Source organism: Podarcis gaigeae (assembly GCF_964106915.1).
Source record: "Podarcis gaigeae genome assembly, chromosome: 6".
Taxonomy (NCBI): Eukaryota; Metazoa; Chordata; class Lepidosauria; order Squamata; family Lacertidae; genus Podarcis; species Podarcis gaigeae.
In genome coordinates this window covers 59638246-59664987 of record NC_139682.1, presented here as the reverse complement: position 1 = coordinate 59664987, position 26742 = coordinate 59638246, and the positions used below count along the sequence as shown (strand labels likewise).

Below are 26742 nucleotides of genomic sequence, written 5' to 3'. Positions count from 1 at the left end.
TTTGGCATTTCTGATGTCCCCGATATATTTGATGGCAATCAAAGTTCCCTTCTTCCATATAGGCATTCAAGAAGCACCAAGCAGACAAATTAATATATAATATATAATATATAATAGAGAGGATTGTTGGGTGTAGTGAAGGGTTAACCTTCTATGCCTCGTGCTTGAGGGGACGGGCTTACAAGAGAAGTAAGCCAGGACATGACGAAAGCAGCTTGGACTGTTGTGAACTCAGTGGAAATTGAAAGCATTCAGTTCAGCCGCTGCAAGGAGAGAGAGGAGGCAGAGAAAATGCAGCTTAACACGGATGGCTGTTGTGGATTGTAAATGTGCTATTTTGTTTCGAATAAAGAGATATAAGTACAGAAGAACTGTCTGGAATGATTTACTGCCCTTTCGACACACATGCGCTGTGTAATTCTGCTAATTCCTTTACGACCGCTCCGAAGCCACACTGTGTAAACAGAAGCTGGAGAGGCTCTCAGGGGAAGCGTGGCTGGGTGCCAAACAATAAAGCAATAAAACTATCATTTCTTACATTCTACCTCAATCTCCATTCAGCTTATAGAAAAATACGGCAATGTCTACAGTCTTCAGGTTGGAAGCATGAGGTTTGTGGTTGTGAATGGATTGCATCTGGTGAAAGAGGCTCTTGTCCATCAGGGTGAAAACTTTGTAGATCGACCAAGTAGTCCTGGTTTCCAGGAAATATTTGGGACATCTGGTAAGTTTCTTTTAATGTTGTCAATTATTTACCGTAGATAATTAAATAATTCCTTTTTATTTTTTATTTTTAATGGTCTGCATTGATTGGGGAACCTTTTAGATTATTCCTCAAGTTTAAATATTCAGGACTCATTGTTAGATCTTTCCTTAATCTTCATTTTCATTCCTTGCATCTTTAAACTACTAGTAGTAAGATGTGTCATAAAAGTATACCTACTAAACTGTTTAGATTAACTGAACTCACCATTCAGTATTGAGTACTGAAGATAAACAGCTTGTAAATAAGAACCTGGCATTATTATGTATGGAGGAATCTGTCGGTTTTTCTTTCAATAAGTTCTTCATTTTTCCATTCTTCAGTTTGAAACACTTACACATGAATAACACACCAGTTTGTGCATTGTTTCAGCAAGCGAGACTGAAGTAAGATTGCATTTAAATTCAAGATGAACTGAATTTCTGTCCCATCACTAGTAGAGATGGAATAATAGTTAGTGCTTAAGCATGAAAGGAACAAGTAATATCTTCTTCATAGTCATTTATCTGTTGTTGTTGTTTAGTCGTTTAGTCATGTCCGACTCTTCGTGACCCCATGGACAACAGCACGCCAGGCACACCTGTCTTCCACTGCCTCCCGCAGTTTGGTCAGATTCATGTTTGTAGCTTCGAGAACACTGTCCAACCATCTGGTAGTCTGTCGTCCCCTTCTCCTTGTGCCCTCCATTTTTCCCAGCATCAGGGTCTTTTCCAGGGAGTCTTCTCTTCTCATGAGGTGGCCAAAGTATTGGAGCCTCAGCTTCACGATCTGTCCTTCCAGTTAGCACTCAGGGCTGATTTCCTTAAGAATGGACACGTTTGATCTTCTTGCAGTCCATGGGACTCTCAAGAGTCTCCTCCATAATTCAAAAGCGTCAATTCTTTGGCGATCAGCCTTCTTGATGGTCCAGCTCCCACTTCCATACATAGTTACTGGGAAAACCATGGCTTTAACTATATGGACCTTTGTTGGTAAGGTGATGTCTCTGCTTTTTAAGATGCTGTCTAGGTTTGCCATCGCCTTTCTCCCAAGGAAAAGGCGTCTTTTAATTTTGTGACTGCTGTCACCATCTACAGTGATCATGGAGCCCAAGAAAGTAAAATCTCTCACCACCTCCATTTCTTCCCCTTCTATTTGCCAGGAGGTGATGGGCCCAGTGGCCATGATTTTCGTTTTTTTGATGTTGAGCTTCAGACCATATTTTGCGCTCTCCTCTTTCACCCTCATTAAAAGGTTCTTTAATTCCTCCTCACTTTCTGCCATCAAGGTTGTGTCATCTTCATATCTGAGGTTGTTGATATTTCTTCCGGCAATCTTAATTCCGACTTGGGATTCATCTAGCCCAGCCTTTCGCATGATGAATTCTGCATATAAGTTAAATAAGCAGGGAGACAATATACAGCCTTGCCGTACTCCTTTCCCAATTTTGAACCAATCAGTTGTTCCATATCCAGTTCTAACTGTAGCTTCTTGTCCCACATAGAGATTTCTCAGGAGACAGATGAGGTCATCAGGCACTCCTATTTCTTTAAGAACTTGCCATAGTTTGCTGTGGTCAATACAGTCAAAGGCTCTTGCACAGTCAATGAAGCAGAAGTAGATGTCATTTATCTACTTATAGGGCAAATCCTGGAAAAAGGACTACAGTTCACAAGCCAACCTAAGGAGGGATAATGACGTTAACATAGCAAAATGAAACAAAAATAAAAAACAAAATAAATCTATTAACCACAAGGAAAGGAAGGGTGTGAATAATTACAGAAGGGGCTAGAGTGGGACCCCCATTTTAAATCTAAACCAGTTAATTCCAGGGGGGGGAAATGCCTGAGTGGCCTAAGGAGAGGAAGGAGCAAAATATATTAACTGCATGACTTCTTCACTACACTTCTTCCACATTTTTTAATGCTGCTTTTCTATCAAGAGTTCGCAGTGTTTCACAGGACAAAATAAAATTAGTATTAAAAATTATACCCAAACAGCGAAACACACAAAAAGCATCAATGAAACAGCAGTAACAGCAAACGGCAGAATTCAGAGCAAACAGATAAAAGCCACCAGCACAAATTGGCTAGTTTCTAATGCCTTGCAGTCTTTCCAAATGTCATCAGCAGGCAAGCAGAATAATGGAAAGCAAAGAGGAGTCCATCTTGGAATTAACAGGATTGCTAAATCTACTTACTTGCTCTACGTACTTATTACTCCTTCCCATCTAGGAATAGTCTTCTCTAATGGTCTCATCTGGAAACAACAAAGACGATTTGCCTTATCAACTCTCAGAAACTTTGGTTTGGGCAAAAGGTCTTTAGAAGAAAGAATACAGGAGGAAAGCCATTACTTAAATGAAGCAATAGAAGCTGAGAAAGGTGAGAACCAGAGTCAACAAACCTGTGGCCCACCTATGATACTTACCTTAAGTTGCTGCTTTATATGAACTAGGTCAAGACTACATCAGCTAGGTGCAAAGCTGTGTGGCATTATTTCTTCACACAAATGTAGCTCTGCTTGGACTGCAATGACCCTGTGATGGCAAAGGGGGTGTTGATAGGAAGCTCCACAGAGGCTCATTGTGGTGCACAAAAGTTCTAGTGTGAAGCTCAGTGCGGGAACCTGCCATGGGAGCTAAAAGCCCTTGAACTAGAACAGAGTAAGAACAAAGGTTGCGTTTTGAGGATATCTGCAGATTTTTGATAATTTTGACAACCAACGTCACAAATAGAGTAGTGTTTGAAGTGCAATATTTTTGGTATATCAGTGTGTCTCTATACTGTGTCTGATGGGGATGGTCCTTATCCTTTTTGACAGCCATTGTTACAAAAATGCCCTTTCCTGACCTCCTGCATCTCAGATCAATATCACCATACTGCAGAATAATCATTGCCTATAGAGAATAAATATAAATGGGCCTCAGAGTCCTGAGTGTCCCAGGTTAAATTACAAGATATAATGTTAATATGAAATGATTTTTTCAGCTAAAACAAATCCTGCCTCATCAACATCCAACCACTTTCCCTGCCTTCTGTTTTTGTTATATGGAAGCTAGAAGCACCCCAATTCCTTCTGCACCATTTTCTTTCTCTCTCCAGGGCAGCCATTTGACCCTCAATTTCAGATTCAGAATGCTGTTTCAAATATCATCTGTTCCATCACTTTTGGGGACCGCTTTGATTACCATGACAGCCGTTTCCATAATTTATTGCACCTGTTTGATGAGACAAACCGCCTTCAGGGAAGTTTTTGGAGTGTGGTAGGTCTTCTTTGAGTTCAACAGAATTGCTTTGATTCCAGACACATTCCCACATTCTTGCTGACTGTGCAATCATTTGCTTTGGGTCCTCCTGTTTCTCCATGTTCTCATTCCTGTTTTCTCCCTTACTATTCATTCAAGTCTCTTGACTCATCCATATTTCTTTGCCTTCTAGCTTTTTTTTTATCAAGGCACTAAAGACTTTAGTATTGTAACGTGTATTACAGCAGAGGTTGTGTTTTTAAGTGGCTGGAGGTATGCGCATATCCATTCCTCATACGCAGGTGTCCAGTGACCCACATCCAGTGGAGCTGTGGGCACGCTATTAGCATTAGCAGAGTATCAGCAAAGAAGTGAGGCTGTAGGTATTTGGCATCACGACAGCTTCTTTATTTACAAAAGATCAAAATAACAAGCATGGCTGAGTGTGAGCAGCAGCTTCACACGTCGCCTCTGTCCGAGTCTAAGTTCTGTTCCCACACTCCTATCACTATGGAATGTAAACAGTGGATCACAAGATCCAGCAGCAAAAAGAGAATGAAATTACTAATAGGAGGGCTGTCACATGTGTGACTGAATAAAATCTCTGTGTATGTGAACAGGGTGTGACTTGATCCTACACAAACCTGTTCTAATCTGTGAATGGAAGCCCCATGCAGATGCATAACATTAAAGGGAAACTCTACATATTCATGACATGAGCAGGCATTGATAAAGGCCTTTTTCAAATGATGGCAAACATCTTCTTGAGAAGTCAATCAGTGAATTACAAGTTGTGTTCGTAGAACTAACCACAATGATGCCATTTGATTTGCAATCTGTACATTCTAACCAAGAAGTTAAGACATTGCCATGGGGTCCCATCGTAAGCAGTGGTGAGTGCAATATTTGCTCTGGTTCCAAGAGAGTCGGCCATCTTTGAGCCTGTGCACACCAGCCTTTATTACTGCTAGCTCCTTTCCCATGACAATGACATGATGTGAATGCTTTTTTGAGAGGGTTTTTCCTTCACATATATGATATTAGTGTTTGTTTCCTCAGCTGTACGATGCATTTCCTACTGTCATGAAGCACTTGCCAGGGCCCCATCTGACACTTTTTTAAAAATGGGGGCAGGTGAAATCCTTTGTGAGAGAAATCATTGAAAAACACAAAGAAGACTGGAACCCATCTGAACCCAGAGACTTCATTGATGCCTACCTAAATGAAATGGCCAAGGTGAGAGATGAAAAGGTAAAAAAGTATGTATCTTTAATAACAAAACAGTAGTAGAAGGCAGAGAAGCAATATTAAAAATCATAACTAGTCATGTGGCTTGTCTGAATGGTCCTTAGTGCCTGACCATATTCTTTCTGTTGAATTTATGACTTCAGACAAAATACATTTCTGCATGCACAGAATATGAGGTCATGTATTTTGTGGGGAGACACCTCCCCACTTGTTCACTGCTGGGATTTCACCACTAGTCGGAGGTTTGTGAGAGCACACAGTTGACATGACTAAAAGAATCTCTGCAGTGGAGGGATCTCATGACCAAAGGATTCAGTTGCCTGAATAAACTCAGACCAGGAATTATTGACCAGAATAAACCCAAACTTTATGCCAGCATCAGAGAGTCACAGGACTCTTGACTGGACCTTCCTAGAGGCAGGATTGTTGTTGTTTAGTCGTGTACGACTCTTCGTGACCCCATGGACCAGAACACGCCAGGCACTCCTGTCTTCCACTGCCTCCCGCAATTTGGCCAGACTCATGTTTGTAGCTTCGAGAACACTGTCCAACCATCTTGTCCTCTGTCGTCCCCTTCTCCTTGTGCCCTCCATCTTTCCCAACATCAGGGTCTTTTCCAGGGAGTCTTCTCTTCTCATGAGGTGGCCAAAGTATTGGAGCCTCAGCTTCACGATATGTCCTTCCAGTGAGCACTCAGGGCTGATTTCCTGAAGAATGGACGTGCTTGATCTTCTTGCAGTTCATGGGACTCTCAAGAGTCTCCTCCAGCACCATAATTCAAAAGCGTCAATTCTTTGGCGATCAGCCTTCTTGATGGTCCAGCTCCCACTTCCATACATAGTTACTGGGAAAACCATGGCTTTAACTATATGGACCTTTGTTGGTAAGGTGATGTCTCTGCTTTTTAAGATGCTGTCTAGGTTTGCCATCGCCTTTCTCCCAAGGAAAAGGCGTCTTTTAATTTCGTGACTGCTGTCACCATCTGCAGTGATCATGGAGCCTAAGAAAGAAAAATCTCTCATCACCTCCATTTCTTCCCCTTCTATTTGCCAGGAGGTGATGGGCCCAGTGGCCATGATCTTCGTTTTTTGGGTGTTGAGCTTCAGACCATATTTTGCGCTCTCCTCTTTCACCCTCATTAAAAGGTTCTTTAATTCCTCCTCACTTTCTGCCATCAAGGTTGTGTCATCTTCATATCTGAGGTTGTTGATATTTCTTCCAGCGATCTTAATTCCGACTTGGGATTCATCCAGCCCAGGCTTTCGCATGATGAATTCTGCATATGAGTTAAATAAGCAGGGAGACAATATACAGCCTTGCCGTACTCCTTTCCCAATTTTGAACCAATCAGTTGTTCCATATCCAGTTCTAATTGTAGCTTCTTGCCTCACATAGAGATTTCTCAGGAGACAGATGAGGTGATCAGGCACTACCATTTCTTTAAGAACTTGCCATAGTTTGCTGTGGTCGACACAGTCAAAGGCTTTTGCATAGTCAATGAAGCAGAAGTAGATGTTTTTCTGGAACTCTCTAGCTTTCTCTAGAGGCAGGATTAGAGTCACTGAATCCCCTGGTGATCTCTTGACATGTGGGGCTGTCAGTAGGATGGTGTTTTTAATGACAGCTGAACTCCCTGGTGCATTTTCTTTGCTTTAAGGAGGATGCCCCTTCCAGCTTCCATGAAGAAAGCCTCCTACAATCAACACTGGATCTGTTTTCTGCTGGAACAGAATCAGTTTCTACAACCCTGCGCTGGGCTTTGCTGTACATGGCCATATACCCAGAAATTCAAGGTAGAACTGTAGTTGACTCATTTGCCTTTCATTACAGTCAGAATACTGCAGCTTCAGGTGGACTCGTCAGAAAACACACATTCCCCTCAATAAAAGAATGAAGTCTTAAGCCATTGCTGGAACTTGACTAGTGAAAGTCCTGTGTGCTTTTTCAGTTGAAGGGAATTTCACAAATGAGATACCGCTACTCAGGAGGGTCTATCACTTGTCACCATCTACTGGGTACTCAGTGGTGGGACATCAAGATGCAGTTTCCTTGCAGATATTGGTTTATGTCTGTTCTCCTTGTATTGATAGCAGATTTTCTTTTCTCTGCAGCAAAAGTCCAAGCAGAAATAGATTCTGTGATTGGCCAGTCTCGCCAGCCAGCAATCGATGACAGGGACAGCATGCCGTATACCAATGCGGTTGTTCATGAAATTCAAAGAATAAGCAACATTGTGCCTGTGAATTCGCCCCGGATGACAACTAAGGACACTACACTTGCTGGGTTTCATATTCCCAAAGTAAGTATTAAGATGATACGATGGTACCTTGGGTTAAGAACTTAATTCATTCCGCAGGTCCGTTCTAAACCTGAAACTGTTCTTAATCCGAGGTACCAGGTTAATGGGGCCTCCCACCTCTGCCGTGTGATTTCTGTTCTCATCCTGAAGCAAAGTTCTTAACCCGAGGTACTATTTCTGGGTTAGCAGAGTCTGTAACCTGAAGCGTCTGTAACTTGAAGCATCTGTAACCCGAGGTACCACTGTATACCATTCTTATTTTCCTTTCCTCTTCCTTCAAGATACAAAAACTTGAAGCCAGAGTTCTAAATGAGGGTTGGCCAACATGAGGTCCTCCAGATGTTGTTCAAGTCCAACTCTTACCAACCTGAGCCAGCATAAGCAATAGGCAAGAATGGTTGGACTTGGATCCAGGAGGCTCAGTACTGCTGTAGATAGTTGCACAGATAAAAACACAAAGAGTTCTCTGCCAGTTTAAACTACTATCTTCTCTTCTTTTTCTTTGAGAGGAAACCATATTGATTCCCAACCTGACTTTAAATGTCTTTTAAAATCTATATTGGAACTGTGCTTTTGTGGGACTTCGTTGGATGAATTACTTAATAATGAGAAGTAAATATTGCTTTCAGAACATATCCTTGCTCTGTCAGGGGATAGAGGCTTAGTACTACTATAATTTCAAAGAGAATACAGTGTACCTCTGGTTACGAACTTAATTCATTCCAAAGGTGTGTTCTTAACCTGAAACCGTTCTGAACCTAAGGTACCACCTTAGCTAATGGGGCTTCCCGCTGCCCCCACACCACTACTGTGTGATTTCTGTTCCCATCCTGAGGTAAAGTTCTCAACCCGAGGTACTACTTCCTTGTTAGTGGAGTCTGTAACCTGAAGTATTTGTAACACAAGGTTACAAACTCGAAAGCACCTTGTCATTTTTATCTACTTTCTTCTCTGCTTCTCCTTTGCCAGGGAACCATAATGCTCGCCAATTTGACCTCTGTGCTGTTTGACAAGGATGAGTGGAAAACACCCAATGAGTTTAATCCTGGCCATTTCCTGGAAAATGATCAGTTCATGAAAAGGGAAGCGTTCTTGCCATTCTCTGCAGGTAAAAAAGTTCATGGGCTTCTCATCAGAACTGCAACAGTGACAATATGATGGTGATTTGGTTGCTGAGAGCCTTGTGTATTGCTGGGGTTACCACCCTATTGGGACCAGTGGTCACATTTAGGATTTTGAGGAAGTGCTCTGTGTGCATGTCACAAAATGGCTGCCATGGGAGGTGGGATGTTACATGAAATGGTGTTGATATACTCCCCCCCTCCACCCAGTAAGCAAGCAGTTTGGATTTTTTTAGGGAATATTTACTGGGACCTTTCTCAGCTGCCCTAGAACAGAAACCTACTTCCATCTGGATCTTGAGCAACTAACTCTGTTTGCTACACCCTTAGATAAACTATATGCAGATTAGGGAGATTCCTAATAAAATAAACATGAAATTGAAATTTTCTCCAAAACTACATATGAGAGAAATTTATGTTAATTGAAATGTATCTATTCCAAATTCTCAAAAACCAGGATCATATTTGTTCAGTGTTCCCATTTGCTTCACTAGGGAATACAGAGGACTGATTTCTATCTTTATTTTGCAACAACATACCGTTTAAAAGTATTTGTTCTCTCAGTGTTTTTTTAAACTGTTCAGCTGTTTACTGTAGCAAAAGCTCTCCACTGAAAAAATCTTTTTCTCCCTCTCTTCCAGGAAAGCGAGTTTGTCTGGGAGAGCAGTTGGCGAGGACTGAGCTCTTTCTTTTCTTCACTGCCCTAATTCAGAAGTTCACTTTCCAAGCTCCAAAGAATACGACATTAAGCCGTGAATATAGGATGGGTTTGGCATTGTCTCCCCTGCCATACCGGATATGTGCATTCTCTCGCTAAGGGACCCATCTTATAGCATTGTCATTTCTTCAAAAAGTTGGATTAGTTTGTGGGGCAGAAACACGCCTGTGGCTTAGTATTAATTATGTTAAGCCAGAATTGATTTGGACTTCACCCAAGTAAGTAGGGTTGGGATTGCAGCCTGTACCTTAAAAAAAAGTGCATTCAATTCACATTTCCCCCCTCAAGGAATTCAGGCAACTATAACTTAAGTCTGCTGAGAATTGTAGCTCTCTGAAGGGTAAACTACATTTCCCATGATTCTCTGGGTGGGTGTATGTATGTATGCAAATAATATTGTTTCATTGGTGAGGATCCAAATTCTATCCCCCCACTTCTTGGTCAGGCGGTCTATCCCCCATCCCACTATTTTCAATATTATTATGTCCTGGTTGTAGTGAAGAAAAGGCATTGCTTGCTCTAATGGAATTCTTGCCTATGTTTATAAAATTAGAAAATGTTGCTTTAAAAATATTGTTACATAACCAATTCATAGACCCATAGAATTTCAGAGTTGCAAGGGACCCCAAGGCTAATCTAGGGCTGCCATATATCTGGGTTTTCCCGGACACATCCAGGAATTGGGCTGCAAAATGGTGTCTGGGCAGATTTTTGCTGAATTGGCAAAATGTCTGAGAAAAATAGGGGCACTTTTTAAAAAACAACAACAACAACAAAATTTATAGATCCCCATCTTAAAGTAAACAACCCCCCCCAAAAAATGTCAACAACTTAACGCTGGGGAAAATGATCAACCCCCCCCCCATCTTTCACGCAATGTGGGGCTCAAACCCATGAGCCTGAGATTATCTTTGTTCTGTATTGCTGGCCCAAACCCCAAGGCAGAGTTTAAATGTGCTTCTAAATATAGTAAAATTGGTGGGTTAAGCATAGAACTCTTGAGTTGTATGGTGGACAATGAATATTCCCTAGGTTTTATTATTTTCCCAACACAATTTTGTTGTTCTTTAATAAACATGGTGGATAACAAGGTGAAAACTGAGTCTGCAAAGTGTTTTCCATGAAAATCGTTAAAAGTGGCAATTTGGCTGTCAGGGAGCACATATTGCTGATACTCACAGGGGCAGGGGCAGAGGAGAATGTCAGAAGATGCATGCTCCATTTTCATCAGTACTATTGTGTCCAGTTGAAAACATTCAAGCAGAAATTTCCTGGGGATATTGTGCCAGCAGTTCTTTGTAGGAATCTGTTTGCTTACGACTCAAAATAAACCCCTAATGTAATTCCTGCCTATGTTTATAAAATAAAATTTTGTTACATATCCAGTTCATAGAACCATAGACTCATCGAATTTCAGAGTTGCAAGGGACCCCAAGTGTAATCTGTTTCAACCCCCTGAAATGCAGGTATATTTTGCCCAATGTTGGGCTTGAACCCATGAACCTGAGGTTCTTGCTGTTGTGTATTAGTGGCCCCAACCCTAATGTGCTTATAAATGTGCTTATAATTACAGCAAAATGAATGGACTAAATTCTTGAATGTTACCTAGGTTTTATTATTTTCCAAAAACATTATTGTTGTGCTTTAATATACATAGTGGATAACAAGGTGCAAACTAAGTCTGCAAAGTGTTTTTCATGAAAATAGTTAAAAGTGGCAATTTGGCTGTCAGGGAGCGCATATTGCTGACACTCACAGGGGCAGGGGCAGAGGAAAAGGGGCAGAGGTCACTCAGAAGATACATGCTCCCTTTCCATCAGTACTATTGTGTCCAGCTGAAAACATTCAAGCAGAAATTTCCTGGGGATATTGTGCCGGCAGTTTTTTGGGAGTCTTGGGCTTGATGCGTGCTTGGCCTGAACCAATCTCTCCTGTGGTGTTCTTTGGGAGAAGGGAAATGGAGTCTTAAGGCCATTGAACAACTATTATTGAATAATAAAGGCTTACTCTCAGTTCTTTCTAAAATTATATTGGATGCCACTGTAGGTGGACCTGCTGGTTAGAAGTTGTGCTGGGAACAAAATATCCAGCTTTCGCTCAGTGATAGAGACTGGGAGGTTTTGTGGTGGAAATTGCCTTATAAATCAATCTTTGCTTCTGTGAGGGAATTATCTTTGAAAGTATTGCACAGCTGGTATTTGACACCCAGGTATTTGACCCACACTGCATCAGTTTCCTCCTCCCTCTGTTGGATGGTGGGTGTCACCAGGTGGGCATGTATTGATACAAGTGGGTTTGGGGGAGAAGGAGCTTATAGAAATCTCTCAAATAATGTGCTCCTTACCCCATGTTTGGCAGTACTGAAACTAACAATTCAAACTGGGTTTTAAAGAACAATGAATTTATTGTCCACCTGGTCACAAGAAGATGAATGATAATGAAAGTTATTTTGTTGTTTTGTTCTGGGGAAGGAATTTTTCTGAGCATCACTATTATTTCTTCTGTGAAATACAGGTATTTCCTGGTCCCCACAATAGTTTCAGAAGTACCCCTGGCCCCGAAAGGTCGGAGCCTCTGGTTTCCACAGCAACATTTTAGTGACTGGGTGCTTTCATACTTGACCTCCCCCAGCAGACCTCCATGCTGTTGTAGCTTGCAGCCATTGATGCTCCACATGCACTGGGGCAGGAACAAGGGTTTCCTTGCCACTCAGCTCCACAGTAGACACAATTTCACCTGGCCACCTGATTATCATCAGTTTTAGTACTCTTGTATTTATGATGGGGAACCAAGGCTAAGAGATCATGGCTTGGCTAAGACCCGTATCCACCCCCCATGGGAAGGTGGCTCTCACTACACCTCCCAAGAGCTGAGTTGCTCCTGCTTACTTAGAGGGAGGAAAAGCAACTCAACGCACCAATGGGACCAATCCAGAGCTCCTGCCAATGAATTTGCATTGCACAAAGTTTCCCCCTTCTGCATGGTCTGCTCCTGTGTGAAACTATCTAGTCCTAGAGTGCTCTCCAGTGATGCCTGACTGTTGACCACACAACCTAGGGCTGTTGGGAGTTGGAGACCCAAAACATCTGGAGAGGTGCTGGTTCCCAGTCAGTCAGGTCAGTCTGTTGCCAAAGCAAAATCTAACTCAAGCAATACTGAACAGAAGGCAAGCAGGGTGACTTCTCTGACTCCTTAGGCAGCGGTCAGAGCTGCAGAAGGTACCCCTGATCTAAACCTCTCAGGAACAGAAAGATCCTCCTTAGTGTAAGTTTTTATTTTCTTTATTGACAGTGCTTTGATTTGCACTGGGAGAAAATCCTTCTTGGAAATGTCATGAAGGAAAATATCCTTTGCTGTTTCATAAAAGTGAAAACAGGAAGGAAATACTCTAAATCAGAAAGCTGCTGTTCTCCACTCTCTTTTGCCCCCTTGGTACAGTGAGTCATGAAGTCATCTCTTTCCTGCCTCTTTGTGGGCGTGTTATATAGCAATACACATAGACTTTGCCCTTATTTATTTCAGGAACTTTAGCCAAGAGGACAGGTGTGACTGCTCTAGCAGCCTGAGATTTGGGTTTCCATCCACACACAGCAATCTGTTTTGACAAAACCAGGCTAGAAGAATGTTGCTCCAGCTTCTCTCTGTCCTCTGGGAGGCCTTGTCCTTGCAGGTCGTTCTGGTGTTTCTGGCTACATTTCTACTTCTTGCTGATTTCAAGAAAAAGATTCGCCCAAGGAATTTCCCCCCAGGGCCCATGTGTCTTCCTTTTTTGGGTAACTTCCTACATATGGATTTCAAGAATCCTCAGAATGCAGTACGAAAGGTAAGGATGAAGGAAAGAGCCATGGCATGAGTTGAAAACATTGCACCCCCCAGATTTAGGGTGGTGGGGTCAGTTCCTTCATTTAGGGTGCCAAGCCAAGTGGGCCAAAATTGAGAAGAACCATTTGGAGGCACCAGATTTTGGCCTCACTCAGGGTGCCATACAACCAAAGATTAGCAAAGTTAACCCCTGTTTTGTGCTGGAAAGGCATGCAAGACCCTTGCAGGATAAGTTGCTTCCTAGTTTAGCATCCTGATTCCAAGAATGGTCAGCTGGATGTCTGTGAGAAGCCCACACATGGGGCCGCAAGACAAATGCCTTTCTGTTTGTTTGTTCCCAGCAAATGGTATCCAGATGTGTATTACCTCTGAACCCAGAGGATCTGTTTTACCTAACAGTTATTTGTACCAAATCTGTGTCCACAACTTTCTTTTGCTTTCTGTGGTTTGCAAAGTATTTTGTGTGTTTTGCATGGACAGGCGGAGTCCCCCCATCCCCAGGCAACCCCCGGGTAGAGTAATGACTAAAGACACTGTGCTATGGGATGAAAACTGGCCACAACATTATTAGAACTTCAGATGTAGGGAGACCTTGGCTTAGGCCTTGGGCGTTTATCCCTCCCAGTCCATGGCCAGGGAGCTGGGGAACATCAGGGTTATCCAGAATGTGTGGGGATTGGGCTGGCTTGGAGAATGTCTGTCAAGCAGAGAGCCCGTCCCCCATTTCTCCGTCGTCACAAGGGAGAGTAATGACAACCAATAGGCATATGGCCAATGCCTTCCCTCTTACAACCCCTTTAACGGGGAACCCTGGGATCGCCGCCACAGGGGGGGGCATGGGTCACCGCTTAACGTCCCCTTCCCCCCCATTAGGGAAGGTAGACTAAAGGATTCCGCCAAAGGCCTGAAACCACCAAAGTTGTGACGTTTTGCTACAGGGAAGGTAAAACCTGCCAATGCAGGAAAATTCCTTTCCGGCCTTTCAACAGCGACCTTAGCATAGCAGCACCCGCATACCTGTAAAGAAGTTAGCCTGCAAAAGAAAACTTAACTGAGGGAAGGCAGGATGGGAGAAGCTCTGGAGTCAACTGAGGATTCCCAGGTAAGACCCTCCCTCTATTGTGTGGCCAGGGTGGTCCTTCCCCTTACCTGGCCAGGTCCCGCTGGGACTGGATAACAGGCAGAGGTAGGCGAGACCTCCAGGAGTCTGGCTGGGGAGAGAAGCCAGGATATACTCCCGGGTGCCACTTAGGTCCAAGGGGTCTGTGCGCGACCACGCAAAAGGCACCCCCCATTTGATGTGGTCATTGGTGTACATTGTCCTACCCTCCCTTCCCTTTTATCTTTGCAACAACCCTCTGTGGTAGATGAGGCTAAGTTGCCACAAATACATAAGCAGCAGCTCTTGTGAATAGAAGACAGGTGGAGGATGGAGGGGGCCTGTCCACGTACAGTCCCCGGAAACCCTTTCAGCATTACTGATATCCCTGATATATTTGATGGCAACCAAAGTTCCCATCTTCCATATAAGCATCAAAGAAGAACCAGGTATGTGCATGTGTGCGTGCACACACACACACACACACACACAAGTCTTCTTTCTCGTTCTCCTTCCAGTTTTCCAAAAAATACGGCAATGTGTTCAGCGTTCAGGTTGGAAGCATGCGTTTTGTGGTTGTGAGTGGACTGCAACTGGTGAAGGAAGCTCTTGTTCATCAGGGTGAAAACTTTGTAGACCGGCCCACATCTCCTGTTAGTGCTGAAATATTTGGGTCTTTTGGTAAGTTTCTTTTAACATGGTCAATTACTGAGATAGTTAAAGTTTGCTTTTCCCTTTTCTTTTCTTTTCTTTTCTTTTCTCTTTTCTTTTCCTTTTCTTTTTCATTCTCTGCACTGATTTTGCAATCTTTTGGATTGTTTCTCAAGTTTAAATTTTCAGAACTGATTATTTCCCTAATTTGCATTTGCATTTCTTGCATCTTTAAACCAAAATAAGGCAGTTGTAGTAAAGCTGTGGCATAGACGTATACCTGCTAAACTCTTTAGCTTAACTGAGCTCACTGTTCAGTGTTGGGTGGCAATCAAAGAGTTTGGCTGTGTAGTGCATCAAACAGCTTGTCATTATTAAGGGTGGAGGAATCTGTGAGCTTTTTCTTTCATTCAGTTCCTCATTTTTCCGTTCTTCAGTTTGCCACACTATTGCATCTAATAACATTTCATTTAATGCATTGTTTCTACAACTGAGAATACCATAAGATTGCATTTAAATTGCAAGCTGAAGTGACTTTCTGCCCCATCCCTAGTAGTGATGGAATAATATGTCAACGTTAAGTAGTGCATGAATCCCTCCTACTATTGGTCCTCCCCAATACCAAGAATAAGAGAGATGACAACCAATATTTGGGTGATACCAGGCTACAACTTTATTGACAACACATGTAAGAAGTTTGGCATAGGCATTGGGTAGATCCCACCCCTTCCAGCCCACCTGCTAAAAGAACTTGTGTTTGGGGGTCAACCAGAAATGAGAGAGCTCCTGCCCTACATCAAGGGGTAACTCCCCTGCTGGATTGCATATAGGGAATGCTGTAGCCCCTCGCTTTCACCTGAGTGTCTAGACTGAAGCATCTTCCCGAACCCAATTTCAGAAGGGCCAAACAGAGGCTATAACCTCCCTCCAAGCAAGACTATGTCTATCTAATGCCTAAACTGCCAAAGTTCTGACAACTGCTATGAAGATGGAAAAACCAAAGGGCTGGAGCCAATTTGCCAACTGGGAAAATCTCAACCTGGCCCCAAATATGGCAACTGGCTGTACCATAGTAAGGTCAAACAGAACAACATGCAACAGCAGTATATAAAGGATGGGAGATCCAACAGAAAGTGGCTGCAGAGAAAGCCACAGTCCTATGTCATATACTGGGTGGCCCATGCCTGCTCACAGATTAGGTAAGTGGGCGGGACCAATTACTCAGGCAGCAAGCTCAGCCCAGAGGCTTCCATTGCTGACTGGGAAACAGTCCCTGAGACTTCCCAAATCAGAACTTGTCACATAGGGGAATGCCAGCCTGCAATGGCATCCAACAGGAAACATGAGTGGACTTCTTATTCAACCATAGCCAACCAGACAAGTTGCTTCACGCATACAGACCTGATCCATGAAGCATTCTGGAGCAAGATGCAATTCAGATGACTGTTGGGTTCATGCCAGGTTGCTTCTTTTCTGCTTAGGCCAGTAGTAAATTTGTGCCAATTGCACCACAGTTTTCAATGCAAAGCTGCCAAGAAATGAATGGCCTTTATGAAACAACACTCCCACTTAGCAGTAAGTAGAGGTCAAGAGTGGGGTCACTGGCATGGACTCAGGAATTTGGAGTCTGTTGTGACACCTACTGCCCATTAAAAGCTGATGAGCTGAGCCGCCCCTGCAATTGCGTCCAACTATATAAAGAAAGGGGAAAGCAGTGGGAATGGAAGCAGGTCCCTTTGAGGTCCACAGGTGCCCAACACGTAGCAAAAAAGTTGTGCAAATGAAATGGAAAAGAGAAATCTATTCATAGTGAGCAAATGAAGGGTGTGAATAATTACAGAAGGGGCTAGAGTGGGACCCCCATTTAAAATTTAATACCTCTTAATTCCAGAAAAGGAATACCAGAGGTGCCTAATGGTCCTCAGAAATGAAGGAGTAAAATATATTGACTATGATTTTACAACTGTTAAAACTGTTGTTTTTTAAATAAAAATCTATATGCTGCCTTTCTATCAAGTGCTCCCACAGCGTTTCACAGGACAAAATAAAATTAGTATTAAAAATTCTACCCAAACAGTGAAACACACAAAAAGCAAATCAATGAAACAGCAAACAGCAGAATTCAGAGCAACCAGATAAAAGCCACCCCCATAAATTACCGTATCTTTTGCTCTATAAGACTCACTTTTTCCCTCCTAAAAAGTAAGGGGAAATGTGTGTGCGTCTTATGGAGCAAATGCAGGCTACACAGCTATCACAGAAGCCAGAACAGCAAGAGGGATTGCTGCTTTCACTGAGCAGCAATCCCTCTTGCTGTTCTGGAACCTGAGCTTTAGAATATTTTTTTTCTTGTTTTCCTCTTCCAAAAACTAGATGTGTCTTGTGGTCTGGTGCGTCTTATAGAGCAAAAAATACGGTAGCTAGTTTCTAATGCCTTGTAGTCTTCCCAACATGTCATGAGCAGCCAAGCAGAATAATGGAAAGCAGAGGGGAGTCCATCTTGGAATTAAAAGGACTGATAAATCTACTTACTTGTTCTACGTACTTATTACTCCTTCCCATCTAGGACTGGTCTTCTCTAATGGTCTCATCTGGAAACAACAAAGACGATTTGCCTTATCAACACTCAGAAACTTTGGTTTGGGCAAAAGGTCTTTAGAAGAACGAATACAGGAGGAAAGCCGTTACTTAAACGAAGCAATAGAAGCTGAGAAAGGTGAGAACCAGAGTCAACAATCCTGTGGCCCACCTATGATACTTACCTTGAGTTGCTACTTTGCATGAACTAGGTCAAAACTACATCAGCTAGGTTCAAAGCTGTGTGGCATTATTTCTTCACACAAATGTAGCTCTTCTTGGACTGGAATGACCCTGTGATGGCGAAGGGGGTGTTGATAGGAAGCTCCACAGTGGCTCGTTGTGGTGCACAAAAGTTCTAGTGTGAAGCTCAGTGCGGGAACCTGCCATGGGAGCTAAAAGCCCCTGAACTAGAACAGAATAAGAACAAAGGTTGGGTTTTGAGGATATCTGCAGATTTTTGATAATTTTGACAACCAACGTCGCAAATAGAGTAGGGCTTGAAGTGCAATAGTTTTAGTATATTGGTGTGTCTCTATATTGTCTCCGATAGGGATGCCCCCCCCCCTGTTTTTGTTATATGGAAGCTAGAAGCACCCCAATTCCTTCTGCACCATTTTTTCTCTCTCTCCAGGGCAGCCATTTGACCCTCAATTTCAGATTCATAATGCTGTTTCAAATATCATCTGTTCCATCACTTTTGGGGACCGCTTTGATTACCATAACAGCCGTTTCCATAAGTTATTGCGCTTGCTTGATGAGGCGTGCCATTTTCAAGGAAATCTTTGGAGTATGGTAGGTCTTCTTTGAGTTTTTTTGGATAACCACAACAGAATTGATTTGCCTCCTTCATTCTTGCTGTTTATTCACTTGCTTTGAGTTTTCAGATCTCTTCAGCTTAGATTGTATTTTTAAAGGGTGAGAATAACATGTTTGGCTGAATAAAATCTTGGTATGGGAACAGAGGGATGTCATCACAAATGATATACATGAATTATTTCTACACACACAACAGTTATGACCTGTAAATTGACACTCATGCCAATGGGTATCATTAAATAGAAATTCTACATGTTTGTGACATGCACAGGCATGCCTTTTAAAAATGATGGTAATCATCTTCATGGGAAGTCAATCAGTGAATTACAAGTTGTGCTTGCAGAACTGAGCACCATGGTGCCATTTGATTTGCAGTCCATACATTTCTAACCAAGACGTGAAGACATTGCCACAAGGTCCCATCATTAGCAATGGCGAGTTCAACATTTGCTCTGATTCCAGGAGTGTCTGCCATCTTTGAACCTGTGCACACCAGCGTTTATTACTGTTAGCCTCTTTCCCATGACAGCAGCATGATGTGAATGCTTTTTTGAGAGGGCTTTCCCTGCACATATGTGATATTAGTGTTTATTTTTTCAGCTGTATGATACCATTCCCACTGTCATGAAATACCTGCCGGGGCCCCATCAGACATTTTTTAAAAAATGGGGGCAGTTGAAATGTTTTGTGAGAGAAATCATTGAAAAACACAAAGAAGACTGGAACCCATCTGAACCCAGAGACTTCATAGATGCCTACCTAAATGAAATGGCCAAGGTGAGAGGTGAAAAGGACAAAAAGTATATATATTTAATAATAAAATAATAGTAGAAGGCAGCAAAGCAATGTTAAAAACCAGAACTAGTCATGTGGCTTGTCTGAATGGTCCTTAGTGGCTGACCATATTCTTTCTGTTGAGTTTATGACCTCAGAAAAAATACATTTCTGCATGTATGAATATGAAGTCATGTATTTTGTGGGGAGACACCACCCCACTTGTTCACTGCTGGGATTTCACCACTTGTCTGTGGTTTGTGAGAGCAAACAGTTGATATGACTAAAAGTATCTCTGTAGTGAAGGCATCTCATGACCAAAGGATTCAGTTGCCTGAATAAACCCAGACCATGAATTATTGGAAGTCTTTCCTTGACCAGAACAAACCCAAACTTTATGCCAGCATCAGTGATTCACAGGAATGATGACTTAACCTTCCTAGAGGCAGGATTAGAGTAACTGAATCCCCTGGTGATCTCTTGACATGTTGGTCTGGCAGTAGGATGGTGTTTTTAATGATAGCTGAACTCCCTGGTGCATTTTCTTTGCTTTAAGGAGGATGCCCCTTCCAGTTTCCATGAAGAAAACCTCCTACAATCAACACTGGATTTGTTTTTTGCTGGCACAGAAACAACTTCTACAACCCTGCGCTGGGCTTTGCTGTACATGGCCATATACCCAGAAATTCAAGGTAGAACTGTAGTTGACTCATTTGCCTTTCATTACTTTGGGATGTATATAACAAAGACCTACTGAAAGCAAACCTATTGAAATTAATGGACCTAACTTAGTCATGTCTATACTCAAGCAATTTTTAAAAGAGATAAATAAATTAAAAGCAGAAATTGTTGTGGGAAAATATCCAAAAAGACAGGGGGAAAACAAGAGAAGCTTTCTATTATCAATGGACTACTAACCCAGTTCACTATCTGGGAACAAGGCTAACAGAACAAGGCCAATTAATGCCAAGTGGCATAAATTATTTTCAACCTTTTCAGGGAGAATAGCAGCCATTAAAATAATAACACCAATCATTGTTTTCATTTCAAAAGTTATAATTATTAGTTTGAGTATCGAGGGTTTAGGAGTGTATTCGGTTATGAAAATGCCATTCCTCTGATACTGTGGCTTTATTCAAAGTCATGTTAGTAATGGTGATAATAAACAGAAATAAATGAATTGATGATCCTAACTTCGTCATTAGTTTCAATTAACTTTAATGGGCCTATTGAGTGGGTCTAGCTGTGAATGCCACCCCTTATTTTTGCTGATGTGTAATAGTTAAGATGTTTTGTCTTTTGCTTGGTTACTATGAATCTTTGCCTCTAAAATTAGACACAATAATGATAAATAAAAATAATTAGAGCAGGTAATACAACCGCGCAATAAAGGCAATTCCATTTCTGCGGCAGACGGAACATTCCCTCTTCAGGCAGACTAACCAAAAAAACCTCACCTTCCCCCAAGGAAAGACCTGGGTGAAGAAACAAGTCTTATGGCAATGCTGAAACTCCACTTGTGAAAGCTCTGTGACCATCTCCAAATGAAGGGAGTTCCAGTCAGTGGTGGGACATCAGGATTGGCCTCCCCTTCAGATCTTAGTTTAAGTCTCTTCTTCTGCTTCTTTTATTTATTTTTTTAAACAACACTTAAGCAAGATAGAATAAAAATAAAAAGTGAACACATGGAAAAAAATAAAGGTATACTACATTGCAGTGGATCACTGCAGATGGTGACAGCAGCCACGAAATTAAAAGACGCCTGCTTCTTGGGAGAAGGGCAATGACAGGCCTAGACAGCATCTTGAGAAGTAGAGACATCACCTTGCCAACAAAGGTTCGTATAGTTAAAGCTATGGTTTTCCCAGTAGTGATGTATGGAAGTGAGAGCTGGACCATAAAGAAGGCTGATCGCCGAAGAATTGATGCTTTTGAATTATGGTGCTGGAGGAGACTCTTGAGAGTCCCATGGACTGCAAGAAGATCAAACCTCTCCATACTGAAGAAAATCAACCCTGAGTGCTCACAGGAAGGACAGATTGTGAAGCTGAGGCTCCAGTACTTTGGCCACCTCATGAGAAGAGAAGACTCCCTGGAGAAGACCCTGATGTTGGGAAAGATGGAGGGCACAAGGAGAAGGGGACGGCAGAGGAAGAGATGGTTGGATAGTGTTTTCGAGGTTACCAGCATGAGTTTGACCAAACTGCGGAAGGCAGTGGAGGACAGAGGTGCCTGGCGTTCTCTGGTCCATGGGGTCACGAAGAGTCGGACACGACTAAACGACTAAACAACAACAACACATTGCAGTGAGAATTAACAATTTCAACTCCAAATATAGTTATCTAATAAAGAGATATAAAAACCTCCCAAGGGAGTCCATTCCACTGTAATTGGGTGATAGACACGAAAGGTTTCCTGTTTTGCTGTGGGCCATACTGTAAGATCTGGGCTCCCTGCATGGAGACTGAAGGTGTAAATAGGTGAATAAACCATATTTCTCAAAGCACAACATTCTCCACCATGTCTTCTGTTCTCCAAAGGGACTCAGACCCTGTGCGTGTGCCTGCGGCCCCATGCACTCTTGCCACTGCTTGGAGGAGAGAAGGAAAGGCACCGGGCTTCTGGAACAATATTATACGATTTGCTCACATCTACAATAATAGTAAATGCTATGTTTTCTGCTACTTTAGAGGCACTAGACAAGGATGTCCACTTTCACCTTTGCTTTTCAATATTTGTGTGGAACCCTTGGCTTGTGCTATTGGACAACATAGGTACTCATAGGTACTGTTGATCTAGAGAAGTACATAATTCAGTTGATCTGCAGATGATATTCTTTGGTTTATTTCTAAATTTCATGTTACTATTCCTGTGCTGATGCAATTGATAGGTGCCTTTATTCAAATATCAGGATACTCTATTGATTGGTCCAAATCAAAAGTGATGCGAATAAGTGAAAATTTGGTTATCCATCCATTTAATTATTGAGTCTGTATTTGTTCAAATCCATTAAATTTTAAAGATAGGCCTCCCCTGCAGAACTAAGATCAAGTCTGTTCTTTTTGTGTTGAAAGCAGATTTTCTTTTCTCTGCAGCCAAAGTCCAAGCGGAAATAGATTCTGTGATTGGCCAGTCTCGCCAGCCAGCGATGGATGACAGGGACAGCATGCCCTATACCAATGCGGTTGTTCATGAAATTCAAAGAATAAGCAACATTTTGCCTTCAAATGTGCCCCGGGTGACAACTAAGGATACTATACTGGCTGGGTTTCATATTCCCAAAGTAAATATGAAGAAGATTCACCATTCTTCTCTTCCTTCCATCTTTCTTTAAGATGTAAAACTTGAAGCCAAAGTTGTTGTTGTTTTTAATTATTATTATTATTATTATTATTATTATTATTATTATTATTATTATTATTATTATTATTTATACCCCACCCATCTGGCTTTGTTTCTCCAGCCAACCTGGGCAGCTTATAGCATATATAAATCATAGTAAAATATCAAACATTAAAGACATCCTGATAGAGGGCTGCCTTCAGATGTCTTCTCAAAGTTATGTAGTTCTTGATATCCTTGACATCTTAAAGGATGTCACAGGGAGGACACCACTACCAAGGATTAGCCATCATGAGGTCCTCCAGATGTTATTGAACTCCAACTCCTACTAGTTCCAGTCAGCATGGCCAATGGGCAGGACGGATAGGAGTCTTGGTTGTTCTTGGGGCACATCCAGGTCTGAAGTAGAGGGAGGGATTTGGGCTAAATAGACTTTTAGGTCTTTTGACCCCTCCCATTGCAAAAATGGATTCCAACCACAGTCTGAACCATTTGAATGGATAGCTAGTATTCTTCTTTGCTTTCTTTTTAAAATGACCATTACTAACCACCCAAAACTACTACCCAAAATGGGCATCTGGTGTTTCTTATTCTAAATCAAAATGCCCTGGCAAAGTCTGGTATTATACAATCTATAAAGGAGCCTGTGTTTTCTTGAGTTGTGCATAGGAAATCTCTCATTCAAAACACATCCTTTCTGAATTGGCAGGCAGAATTGGAGGCTTGGTATTGCTGTAGTTGCACAGATCAAAACAGAAAGATTTCTATGCTAGTTTTAATCTGCTGTCTTCTCTGCTTCTTCTTTGGCAGGGAACCATGCTGCTTACCAACCTGACCTCACTGCTCTTTGATGAGGATGAGTGGGAAACCCCAGATATGTTTAATCCTGGCCATTTCCTGGAGAATGGTCAGTTCAGGAAAAAGGAAGCATTCCTGCCATTCTCTACAGGTAACAAAAGTTCATGGGCTGCTCATCAGAATTGCAGCAGTGACTATATGGTGGTGGCTTGGTTTCTGGCAGTGGCGTAGCTAGCTGCCCAGATGCCCAGGGTGGCACAAATATCCTGCACCCGGGGACGGGGCAAGCCGGGGCAGAGCACTCTGGGCAGAACCTCCATGGAGTCCGCAAGCCCCATGTTGCTATTTTGGGCAGCACTGAGCTAGCAGATGCCTGAGCCACGCGTCACTCCCCAGGAGAGGGCACACTGCCGGCCATGCCCAGTGGTCACCCCCCTCAGTGATGACACCTGGGGTGGACCACACCCACCGCAACCCCTTTCCTACGCCACTGGTTGCTGAGAGTCTGGTGTATTACAGGGTTCAGCACCCTATAGGGGCCAGTGGTCACGTTTGGGATTGTGAGGAAGTACTGTGGATGCAAGTCACTATAGGAGGTGTAAAGTTACACAAAATGGTGTTAATACACTCCCCCCCCCCCCAGTAAGCAGTGTGGATTTTTGAGGGAATAGTTTCAGAGCTTTCTCAGGTGTCATAAGTGGGAGAGGTGCTCCACCAGCCGTTGGATAGACAGCAGCTGATGTATTTGTTCATAGTATCCCCCAGGAAGAGAAACCCACTTCCATCTTGAACTTGAGGAACTGAGCTCTGTTTGCCACGCCCTTAGCTAAGTTGTATGCAGATTAGGGAGATTCCTAATAAAATATTATTGAAATTTATCTCATATGCAATTTTGGAGGAAAATATCAATTGATGTAACTCAAATATACAAGCTGGGGGGGCAACACCTGGTGTACTTTTAAAATGGTGGAATCGAGACAAATATAAAAAAGCTTTGTGAAAATGCTTTTTAAATAAATGTTTTGAGAAAGAATATTGAATTTGCCATAGCTTACCATCGCAATCTAATGTTACATTTGTATAATGCACCTTACAACACACTTTAAAAGTTTTAATTTCACCTGTATAGCTGATTCCACACTGTTTCCTCAAGGAACAGAAAACCCAGTTCCATCTGGAACTTGAACAACTAAACTCTGTTTGTCACACCCTTAAAAAGGTAAAGGTAAAGGTACCCCTGCCCATACGGGCCAGTCTTGACAGACTCTGGGGTTGGTGCGCCCATCTCACTCAAGAGGCCGGGGGCCAGCGCTGTCCGGAGACACTTCTGGGTCACGTGGCCAGTGTGACAAGCTGCATCTGGCGAGCCAGCGCAGCACACGGAAACGCTGTTTACCTTCCCGCCAGTAAGCGGTCCCTATTTATCTACTTGCACCCGGGGGTACTTTCGAACTGCTAGGTTGGCAGGCGCTGGGACCGAGCAGCGTGAGCGCACCCCGCCGCGGGGATTCGAACCGCCGACCTTTTGATCGGCAAGCCCTAGGCGCTGAGGCTTTTACCCACAGCGCCACCCGCGCCCCTTTTGTCACACCCTTAGCTAAGATATATACAGATTAGGTTGATTCCTAATAAAATATAATTGAATTTTGTTTCAAAACTGCTTATGAGATAAATTTATGTACCTCAAATGTATCATTTCCAAATTCTGTAAAACCATGATCATATTTGTTCAGTGTTCCCATTTGCTTGACTGGGAAGTAGGAATGACTTCTATATTTATTTTGCAACAACATAATTACTTTTTAAATTATTTATTCTGCCCATGTTATTTAAATTGTGCCACTCAGTGTGCCACTCAGTGGAGAACAAAAGCTTTCCACTGAAACAGTCTTTTTCCTCCTTGTCTTCTAGGAAAGCGAGCTTGTCTGGGAGAGCAGCTGGCGAGGACCGAGCTCTTCATTTTCTTCACTGCCCTAATTCAGAAGTTCACTTTCCAGGCTCCAAAGAATGAGACATTAAGCCGTGAATTTAGGATAGGTTTGACTGTGTCTCCCCTGCCATACCGGATTTGTGCATTCTCTCGCTAAGGGGACTTACTTTATGTCATTGCCGTTTCTTTAAAAAGTAGGATCAGTTTATGGTGCAGGAACAGATCTATGGTTTAATCCTAATTGTGTTTAGCCAGAGTTCAGTAGGGCTTAACCCAGGTGAGCAGGATTGGGACTGCAGCATGTTCCTTTAAAGTAGAGATTTCCACACTTTTTAGACACGCATCATTTCACGACACAATTATTCAGTTTTAATAGCAAACCAGAGGTTAAACTAACCCCTTATAAGAGATACGGAAGTATATCATGCAACACCCCTGAACACTGCAGTTGACTCACTAATGTGTCATGACACATGCTTTGGAAAGCTCTGTTTTAAAGCCTATTCAAAGCACATTTGCCCCCTTAAAGAATTTGGGCAACTAAGGTTTATAGGTGCTTGGAATTGAAGCTATCTGAGGGGTAAATTCAGTTTCCCAGAATTCTTGACAGAATTTGTGTATGCAGATCATAATGATACATTGATGAGGATCCAAAATCCATCCTCCCACTTCTTCTTCTGGTGTGTTTGTCTATCCACCACCCCACTATTTTCAAATAATAATAATAATGTCCTGGCTGCGGTGACGAAAAGGCATTGCTTCGTTTGTAAGAATCTGTGTGCTTACGACTCAGGATAAAACCCTAATGTAATTCCTGCCTATGTTTATAAAATTAAAAGAAATGTTGCTTGGAAAATTTTGTTACATAACCAGTTCATAGAACCATAGACTCATCGAATTTTGCAAGGGACCCCAAGTGTAATCAGTTTCAACCCCCTGAAATGCAGGTATATTTTGCCCAATGTTGGGCTTGAACCCATGAACCTGAGGTTCTTGCTGTTGTGTATTGGTGGCCCCAACCCCAAGGCAAACCCTAATATGCTTATAAATGTGCTTATAATTACAGCAAAATGAATGGACTAAATTCTTGAATGTTACCTAGGTTTTATTATTTTCCAAAAACATTATTGTTGTGCTTTAATATACATGGTGGAAAACAAGGTGCAAACTAAGTCTGTAAAGTGTTTTCCATGAAAATAGTTAAAAGTGGCAATTTGGCTGTCTGGGAGCGCATACTGCTGACGTTCACAGGGGCAGAGGCAGAGGAAAATGTCACTCAGAAGATACATGATCCCTTTCCATCAGTAGTATTGTGTCCAGCTGAAAACATCCAAGCAGAAATTTCCTCGGGATATTGTGCTAGTTCTTTGGGAGTCTTAGGCTTGATGTGTGCTTGGCCTGAACCAATCTCTCCTGTGGTGTTCTTTGGGAGAAGGAACATGGAGTCTTAAGGCCTTTGAACAACTATTATTGAATAATAAAGGCTTACTCTCAGTTCTTTCTAAAATTATATTGGATGCCACTGTAGGTGGACCTGCTGGTTAGAAGTTGTGCT

The 26742-nt window shown here is 42.4% G+C and overlaps 2 protein-coding genes across 2 annotated transcripts in view; both read left to right on the top strand.

Annotated features, from left to right (window-relative positions):
• LOC310847730 (uncharacterized protein) overlaps positions 1-26742 on the top strand; it is a 49719-nt gene that overhangs the window by 5368 nt on the left and 17609 nt on the right. Inside the window, 9 exon segments of the mRNA XM_083745788.1 lie at positions 562-724; positions 2977-3126; positions 3847-4007; positions 5049-5108; positions 5112-5225; positions 6895-7030; positions 7349-7536; positions 8506-8644; positions 9299-9471. Of these exon segments, the coding sequence (XP_083601914.1) occupies positions 562-724; positions 2977-3126; positions 3847-4007; positions 5049-5108; positions 5112-5225; positions 6895-7030; positions 7349-7536; positions 8506-8644; positions 9299-9471 (1284 nt within the window).
• On the top strand, positions 12908-26694 carry LOC310846388 (cytochrome P450 2J2-like). Its single transcript, XM_083742794.1, has 9 exons — positions 12908-13198; positions 14815-14977; positions 17514-17663; positions 18159-18319; positions 18944-19120; positions 19674-19809; positions 22213-22400; positions 23270-23408; positions 25169-26694. Exons 1-9 carry the CDS (start codon positions 12998-13000, stop codon positions 25342-25344), a joined length of 1491 nt encoding a protein of 496 aa, XP_083598920.1. The 5' UTR covers positions 12908-12997; the 3' UTR covers positions 25345-26694.

Excerpts from the sequence above, each read along its gene's own strand:
- LOC310846388 (XM_083742794.1), top strand. The coding sequence starts at position 12,998 with ATGTTGCTCCAGCTTCTCTCTGTCCTCTGGGAGGCCTTGTCCTTGCAG. Across the intron at positions 17,664-18,158 it reads AGCAATAGAAGCTGAGAAAG|GGCAGCCATTTGACCCTCAA; the intron begins GTGAGAACCAGA and ends CTCTCTCTCCAG. Across the intron at positions 23,409-25,168 it reads ATTCCTGCCATTCTCTACAG|GAAAGCGAGCTTGTCTGGGA; the intron begins GTAACAAAAGTT and ends CTTGTCTTCTAG.